General features: G+C 47.2%; 1 protein-coding gene across 17 annotated transcripts in view; it reads right to left on the bottom strand.

Annotated features, from left to right (window-relative positions):
* Nucleotides 1-222: 222 nt before the first annotated feature.
* LOC105496374 (protein tyrosine phosphatase receptor type T) overlaps nt 223-9,143 on the bottom strand; it is a 1,121,698-nt gene continuing 1,112,777 nt past the window's right edge. For 16 of the 17 annotated variants that reach the window (XM_071079282.1, XM_071079290.1, XM_071079294.1 and 13 more), the window contains one exon: nt 223-8,422. In XM_071079282.1, the coding sequence (XP_070935383.1) occupies nt 8,369-8,422 (54 nt within the window). In that variant the 3' untranslated portion in view covers nt 223-8,368. The remainder of the gene's footprint in view (nt 8,423-9,143) is intronic. The other variant, XR_011613330.1, reaches the window with a different exon arrangement.

The following is a 9,143-nucleotide window of genomic DNA, read 5'->3' as shown; positions in this document are numbered from 1 at the left end:
CCAACCCTTTTACTAGCTCAATGTGCAGTCATGGAAAATCCCCTGATATTTCTGAGCCTCAACTTTTTCATCTGCAAAGAGGGAATAATATGTATTTCCTGTGATGTAAGGATTAACTTAAATATAAAGAAACCTAGCTGATAATATTTTTTTTCTCCTCCTCCTTCAGCTTGTCCCCACCTCATCCCTACCCAACCTCAGGAAGACACCAGTACGAATATCTTAGGAAAACATGAATCTCAGGGTCACAGCTTTATTGTATAGATTTTTTAACACAGCCATATTACAAACATTGTCAGGGAACATTTACAAGAATAAATAAGATGGACTTGCAGGTGTAAAAAGATTACACTTCACTGTAATGTACAGTCAAAAAATATATCTGATATTCATTGACCTGACATTATTTACCTTCTGCTTTTTTAAGCTAGAATTGAAAAGAAAAAAAAAAAACATTGACAGCACAGTGCTGGCTTTTTTAAAAAGTTGATTTATTTTGTTTTCTCTTCTCATACGTGCTTTATCTATCAAACACCCAAACTGTACAAGTGCAGGCCATTGGGATTCATGGAGGAGGCTTCAAACAATGTGGAGACTTTGGTCTCATGCAATATCATATGCCCAGTGGATGTGAAGATGTCAGCCTCCCTGGAGTTGAGCGGGAACCTTGGGATAGCCTGTGAGGGTGTTCAGAAGCCAAGGCAATGGTAGAGGCCACAACTCTTTGTCTTTGATTGGCTTAGAATGTAGGGTGAAAAGTGCTTTTGAGTCTGATTACCAATGTGGGTTAACCTGGATTTACATGGGCTAACTCAGGATCCACCTGGTGATGAAATGTGTGCACTGGAAATGATTATAATCATGTGTAAATTGAGTTACTGTGCTTTTGCTTTTGCAATTTGCTCCAACAGGCCTTGAATAGGGAGTGGGGTAGAAATAACCTCTGGAGATAATGTATATGGCAAGCAAAGCCCTGGTCTGTGTCCTGCTTGGACCTTCACTGGTTTTGGCTGTCACTCATGGCCCTTTTGGTCAGTGGGTCTGAGTTATGGCTGCTCTCATCAGAGATCTACGTGGGTATTGGGTCTATGGCAAAGTGGCTGTTCCCTATGGTTTGCTGTTTGGTGATAACCAGAATGGATCAGCCCAATATATGCAGCCACAAGAGCATGTTGGCCTGCTCAGTGAGGAGACTTGGACGGGGGAGCAGGGGGCTTCAACCTGTACAGACCAAACACACTCTACTTGGATTTGTGCTCTACAGGTATGAATGAGTTCAAATGTGATTCCAGCTCCACAAGATCTCACCCATCTAGAATGGAAGTGACCTGAAATCCATTTCAGCAATGCTCCTCTTCCCTTTAAAGAGACACCTGGCATTTTTTAGACAGCTGCCGAGATGGGCAGCTTACCCTCTCTGGCAGACAGCAGGTCTTCCTTACAGCTATTAAGTTTCACTCATGGGTCCTAGTTATACTCAGAGGAGTGACCTGGGTCTAGCAAACTGTGCTTGACTTCATCCAAGAATCAGCAGACCTATGGAGTATATGGACACCGTATTCTGCCTGATGCCTCAGAAGCCTGATTTTACATGGAATGACACCACTTTGCCCTCTGAGCCTCCAGAATGCCCTGGGGGCTTTGACCCAAAGAACACCTGACAGTATTCATCTTCCATGGGAGATACAGGGACAGGGTGGGCACTGAGAGTTTGTTGGACCATCATAGAGAAGGTCCACTGATTTGTATTCATAAGCCCAAAGGCACTGAAGTAATTGTACAGAGACTAAATTTGTAATTTTGGCGGGTTACTTCCTATGACCCTTTCTCCTCTACATCCAAGAGTTCTGCTCACTAAGGAACCATGAACTACATTAATTACCCTGAGCTCCAGGCTTTTATACTGATACTTTTCTGTCCAACACTTCAAGGCCACCAGACACTCATTCTCTGAACATTCCAATCAAGGATCAGAGTCCACATCCCACCACCCAGAGCAGTTCTCAGATACAGAAGGAAGCCCCATAACGATCCAGCCCCTAAAAGTCTTCCCAACAGATTCTCTTTCATCCTGAGCCCTTTTACTTCCCTTGTATGTGTCCCAGTGGACCACCACTGAGCTCTTAGATAGGTGGGATGCTAGGTTTGGAGGCTACCATTGTGAGTGCTGATGCCTCCTTTTAGAGACCTAACATTCATGGGTGGATTTCAGTTGGTGAATGTAGCCCCTTTGATGACCTTTTCCCATCTTTCCTGGAGGTGGGATGCAAAAGACTGGCTTGATCTCTACAAGACAACTGTATAGTCAGTGCCATGCAAAAGCCCATCCCTGGTTACTAAAAGTCTAGAAGAGTCTGCTCATGTGCACAAATATGGCTTAGATGTCTTTCCTGTGCTTCTGAGGATCAGATCCATGATCCTGAAAAATGTGTCAGAAGAAACTGGGGCTAGAACAGCTCCCCCCACGCTCCACCACTAACCTCTCTCCCTGTTGTTGACAGTCTATGACCTCAAAGGCAGATCCCTGCAAGAGGAAGCCAAGGTCTTGCATTCTATCACTTCTAGACATGTATACATGGAAAACCTCCAACAGAGAACCCTTGCATGGGAGCTTGTCTATCAGCTTGTCTCTTCTAGTTGGATTTACTTTTCCTATTTCCTTGTTTTACTTGGCTGTGATTCAAAGCTGGTCATAGAGTGAGAAGGAGCTCACACTGTTAAGTAATGAGGAAGGCAAGTCAGGGATTTGAGATGACATGACTATCCATGTTTATGTTTTTTTTCTTCCACCCTCCAGTTGGGTTGACCATTTTTTTTCCCCTGGGGATCCTGGCCCAGCACAACCTGTTGACATGACTTAGGACCAGTATCGTGTTCATGCTTCCTCTTGGGCTCACCCATGTCTTCCATAGTGTTACTCCTGATTTAGCTTGGTGCTGATGACCTGTTTACCCAGCCCAGCGGTGGCCAGCTGCAGGCTAAGGAAGGGTGGCTTTCTTCATTCTGTCCCGAGGCAGTGAGGTACCAGGGAATTATCATTTCCTTCAGTGTCTCTGGATCTGGGTAGGGTAGTCACTCCTGCAGAGATAACAGGATAAGGGCCTGGCTGCTATTCCCTGGGCCTCACTTCTGTTGTGTAGAGCAGTCTTACTGGACTGACACCTCTATGTACTCTAAGGGGTTCCCACCAGCGCCGAGGGAATGTAGATCCTGCTGAGGACATACAGCAAGAGCTAGTGTGGCAATGGGGAGTGGAAGATGAATAAACATGATGGGTCAGAGGGAAATTCATCATCTTTTGCCCCAGACACTGAGATTTGCCCTTGCTCCAACTGGCTCTGCCAAGCTGTTACCCATCCTTTGTCCAGCTATGTCACAGAAGTGACCACTTCGCTAAATAAATCATCTGCATCCTTGGTTCTGAGTATTCATTGGGTTCCAGTTTCCTGGCCTTGCCTTCCTGTTTTCCTGCCTAAAGTGCTCTGAATCTACCCCTTCTAATGTTGATGAGGGTCCTTTTTTCATGTATGTTTTTACATTAATTGGTTGGCCCAACACTCTATGGCCAAGAAATGGCAGGGTTGGGATTCAAACTAAAGGCTGAGCTCTGTCTACCACAACCCCATGCCTTACCCAGGAATTAATTGTGCCACAGTAATCTCGGTTTCCTAATAGTGCTCTCTCCAAGGTGCTATGTGCTGTAGGCAACCAGTAAGTATATGTGGCCAGGGTAAAGCGAGGAGCCTTCCAGACCCCAGCTGCTCATGAAGTGTGTCCTCAGACTTGCCCACATTAGCAACCATGTGACTCCACTTGGACAACAGGCACCACTTTCCAGCCTAGCATTCAGGAATCTGCTGAGTACAGCTGTGTCCAGCCTCTCCTTTCCTTTTAGGGTTTTGTGGGCTCATCCTTCTCCACGCCAGATGAGCAAATCCTCATCATTCTAGTGTGAGTCAATGGGTTCCTTCCAGCACCCAACTGGAAGATACCTGAGTTGAGGTCCACTCATGAACAGTGAGGTCAGAGCATCTGCACACCAAAGGAGCTGCCTAGGAGAAGGTCAGTTGGTCTTGATCTTGCCTGTAATTGGCTCTGGGAGGCAGCAGGGCCACTGCTCCTAGAGTCAATTCTAGGGTCAAGTTCAAGACCAGCTGACCTAGGGTCCGTCATAGTGAGGTGAACAGAACAGAACAACATGAGGAACAGAGCACATTTTTTTTTTGAAATATTCATACAGTCATATTAAAACCAACCAGGCTAAATCAGAAAGTGGAATGCAAATTTTGCATGAATTGTTAAAGTAAAACATGAGACTATGAAGGAATTTTAAGCTTACTGTTGTTTGCTTTGAGCTGTATCCACTGAGATAGCTGTTCCACTCTAGTCTCTTCTGTTACGGATAACCTCCTGGGAAAAATGTGAGATACAATGGTGGAAAAATAGTCTCTGTAGTGAGAAAAAACCAGTTTAAATCCTGGTTCTTTCACTCACTAGCTATGGAACTGTGGGCAAGTGATTTCTCCCCTAGGAGCCTTACTTTCCTCATCAGTAAAATGGTGACAATCACAAACCCTCCTTTAGAATGTTGGAAGAATTTAATGAGCTCACACATTACAGTCCCCAGCATAGGGTCTGTTGGTTCCTTTGCAGGCCACACCCACAGAGAGGGCCAGCACTAAAAGCAAGCTGTCCCTTTCCATTCCCACAAAGGCCTACTGTGGCCTTCTAGAGAACCAAGGGCCCCTGGTTGGCCTAGATTCTTCACCCCAGAAAGGATGCAATGTTGGAGTGCAGCTAAGATACATCCTGTAGCCATCTAGGCCATAAACACACACAAATGGAGAAAGTTCCTGGGCTTCTCTTTACTTCCTTGCATCTTCTCCAAACAGGGTTCACATCTATGAGGTGAGAGCTCCTGTTGTAAAGACTCAGAGAGCACTAATAATAATTTCCTCTCCTCACGACAGGCTGAGCTCACCCTGTAAATGGGGTGGGGTGGGGAGATCCCCTGGGGGAGGTTGTGGTGACTCCAGAGATTTCCTGGGTAAAGGAAAATGTTCAAATTCCTGGGCACTGGTGCCCCATCTCATCCAAGCCTTGCCACATCCTTGTCTCATGGGATCTTAGGAAGTCATCCCCATCTGTGAGCCTCAATTTCTTCCTGTGTGCACTGGCTTAAGACCTATTCACTGCCTTGCTTTCTTTGGAGAATGATTGGGTTGTGGGAAAACAAGGGGATGAGCTGGGGGAATCATCACTGGTCCTTGCTGGGTTACCCCACCATGGCCTGATATATATATATATATATTTTTTTTTACAAGTTTTTTTCTTCTTAAAGTCACACTTTAAATTCCTACCATTTAAAATGATAGAAACTGCTGTCATGTTTATCTGCCAGCTATTACACCCCTTCCTGAGCAGAAAAAAAATGTTAGGATTTGTGTTAAATAGCTCTCCCTCCACCCTCATGCTGTCTGGATGTACCAAGATCTGAGATAATAGCCTACAGCAGGTGGATTTGCCATGCTCCAGGCTCCTTGCAGGCTGGGGAAGGCCAGCTGGGGCAGTGGGCTGGAGCCAAGGGAGGCCAGCAGGCCCAGTGTGGGTGGGTCCCCGGGGTCTGCTGAAATACACCTGGGGAGAGGCTCATCAAAGGAAAAGAGCAAGTTCATCGCGGGGTTCCTTTGCTTGCCTTTGCTTTGAGGCTCTTCCTTTTGAACCTCTAAAGTGACAGCCCTTCCTTGATCAAGTCTGGTGTCCCTGGACTTCTAGACAGCTCCAGAGCCCATGCCAATGGAAGCCACTTTTGTGGGCTCCTTTCATGTTCCATCCTCATGGGCCTGGAGATCTGGGTTGGTGACCCTGCTCCGTGGTAAAGCAGAGACCCTGGGTTTCTCATAGAATCCGAGTCTCATGATCCACTGTATATTTAGTTCCAGCAACAAAACAGTGAGCAGACAGACAAAGAGATGTGATATTAAAAAGTACACACTTAAGGGAATGTTTTCACAGTGTCTGATGAAAGTAAAAGAGGCAGCCCCATTGGTCAGAGGGAGTCTTTGCCAACACGAAGCTGAGTACATCTCTCTAAAGCTCCGTGGACTCCTTGTTGCCAATAGGACAAAGTCTGCACTTGCGATGGGCCTCTCTCTCCTGGACCCTGGCTCATCCCTGCTGCTCCGCCTGTTGTGCTGTGCCCGCACTGGGCTGGCCTCCCCCAGACTGCTCCTCCCGATGCCTTTTCACATTTCTTTGCCATTGCACGTATGGATCCCTTTGCCTGAGTTTCCTTTTTGTTCTTTTTCTACCTGTTAAGACCCAGCAGGAACGGATGTCCCCTTCTCCAGGAAGCCCTAGGCCAAAGAGACTTTCTTGCTCCTAGGCTCATGGAACACTCATCCACTCCACACTACTGCACCGTGGTTCAATTTCCCCAGCATACAGTGGGCTCCTGAGGGCCAAAGCTGTGCCTTCTTGGGTTCTGTGCCCCTCATGCCCTGTCTGGGGCTAGACCAGCCTTCAAGATGGAGCTTCCTCGGTCCCAGCCCACCTAAGGCTGTCAGATACTGGGCCTAAGCACTGGCTAGAGATCAAGATCGAGAGTGTCCCTGGCTGGTCCCTTCATAGCCTGAGGGAACAGGGAATTGTTTTTACTGACTAAGAAATTAGATGAGACTGGCTTTCCTGGGGAGCTGGGAATGTGTTACTAAAATATATATGAAATTCTGGGCTTCCCAGAAGAACTGGCATCAAGAAGAAAGTACTAAATTTCCATTTGTAGAGGAGTTCTCTGCTCAGAAGTTTCTGGCCTTATTTTCCCTCCATAAAATAACTGCTTGACTTAGAGAACATGAGAAAAACAGCACAGAGAAGTCTCACTGCCATTACCTGCCCCTTTGGAACCCAGGATTTCAACACTGAGGAAGGTGCCTGGGTTTCCTCATTGGAGGAGATGATCAAATGGGGATGGTAACAAGCCAGTAGCTCTCTCCTGGGGGTTCTAAGGACTGAGTGGAATGTCCTGTGGAAAGTGCCAAGCATGATCCCTGGCATACAGTAGAGACTTAGCAAATGTTGGTTCCCTCTCACTGACTCACACTTTGGACAAGACCCTAGATCTCCGGGCCTGATTCTCTTGACCTATTTTAAATCAAAGTATAATGGGCTCCACAATGGCCTTTTTCAAGGTGGCTGCTGGGTTTCTTTAGGAAGGAGTTCAAATTTGGAGAGCCAAATTATGCCCAAAGCTGGTGCTCTATCTGCCCCAGAAACCAAAGGGACCATCTTCAGGCTCGCCCATCTCTCCCTTGCTCAGTGGCATGCTGTCCCAGGGTGGGAGCTTTTAAGGACATTGCCAGGAAAAAATAAAAGGCCCGAGAGATTTGTCTTAGAGGTACACACTCAAACTCCCCTGCCCCTTTCTTTTTGACACAAGAGACTAAGATTTTACACCCCTCAAAAGAAAGTTTCTTTTCACATACACTTTGGAAAATAATCAGATCTTGTTTGTCTCTTCCAAAGAAAGCTACCACCAAAGAGACACACAGGTTACATCCTACAGGTCAGCCTGAGTCCTGCCCCGGGGAGGTGGTCCCTTTTTACAAAGACAAGGAGGAGCAGAGAAGTTCCCTGCAGTTCCACCCTCTCCCACTGACCACACAAAAAAGCAAAGAACACCTTTATCAAAGAGTGCTGTGGACACAGCTGGCCGGACAGTGAATGCTGGACAGTCAAGGCCCAGGCTGGGGAAGGGGTACAGAATGGTTGTGGGCCAAGCCCCATGCAGGTTAGGTGTGAGGATGGGGGCCTCTCTTGTGACCTAGGGAACATTGTAAGGTCACACTGGTCCAGACTGCAAATGTCTGGTGCCAGAGGCCCCTGAAGGAGGTTGCAGGGGGCAGCAGAGCAGTGACCCCCAAGAGCCCCAATCTTTTCCATGACATGGAGGAGCAGAACACACATCTCCTCCACTCCCAAGGAGAAGGAAGGCAGGGGAGCTTCCCATTCCCCAGCACCTGCACAGTCGGCTTGCCACGAGATCCACAAACTCAGAACAAAAGCAGGAGGTCTGGGAGCCAGAAATCCAAGGCCTTGCTTGTGGGTGTACTTCTGCTTGGGCCCGTGGCTGTGGCTGGTTAGGTTGAAAAGGAAGCCTGGGCCTTTTGGAGCAGCATCTCCCACAGCAACAGGAGACCCCTCAGAAGGTGCAGAGCCCCCCGTGGAACACAGGGCCACCAGTCTTCTCCTTGGAGTCAGGCAGGGTGCCACCACCTCGGAGCCCCTGAGCCCAGTTACTGCCATTCACACAAAAGGGGGTTTGGTCACAGCAGCCTCTGGACTCCGGCAGGTTCCCCATCCCACTGAGCTAAAAGGAGCTTAAGTATTCCAGTGCCACCTCGTATACAAATTTATACTGTTCCTGAGAGGCGGAGAGGAGGAGAGGCAGAGAGGGAGAAGAGGAGACAAGAGAGATGAAAAAGGAAAGGGAAAATGCATTTAGTTTAGAGATACAGAGTTTGGAGAAAACTTTATCTACATCCACATTATGTCAACTCAAAATTACCCCTATCTGGACCTCCTTCAAAATTCCGCTTGACGGCTGCTTCTACCCAGGCTTCCTCGAATGCCCAGCTGGCATCATTCCCTTTCTTTTTTACTGTTTTGTACAACAGTGCTTCTCAAACTGTAATGTGCATACAAGGCAGCCAGAAATCTTTTTAAAATGCACATTCTGATTCAGTAAATCTGGAGTGGGGCGCAAGATTCTGCATTTCTAACAAGCTCCCAGGTAATGATGCTGCTGCTGGTCTGTGACCCACGTGCTAATAGGGCCTCATTTTGACCAAGACCACACCTGGAGTAGGTTTAAAGACATATTAAAGCTCCTCGTGCATGGTGCAGTGGCCCAGCATGGTACCGGCCGGGTCTTACCATCTGGGGCTTGGCCCGCACGCTCTCTTTGCCGCACTTTCCTCCACAGTGCTCTCTACTGCAAATGCCCTCTATTGTAAAAATTAGCATAAATTAATTGGAATATAATTAGACAGAAGTGAAAGCATACTTCACATTCTACTAATCCAGAATCCATTCCTTTAAGCCTGAATTAATGACACTGTCTTAAGGAATGGGCAGAAAGTGAA

The sequence above is a fragment of the Macaca nemestrina genome, chromosome 15, assembly GCF_043159975.1.
Source record: "Macaca nemestrina isolate mMacNem1 chromosome 15, mMacNem.hap1, whole genome shotgun sequence".
Taxonomy (NCBI): domain Eukaryota; kingdom Metazoa; phylum Chordata; class Mammalia; order Primates; family Cercopithecidae; genus Macaca; species Macaca nemestrina.
This window is presented reverse-complemented; position numbering and strand designations above follow the sequence as displayed.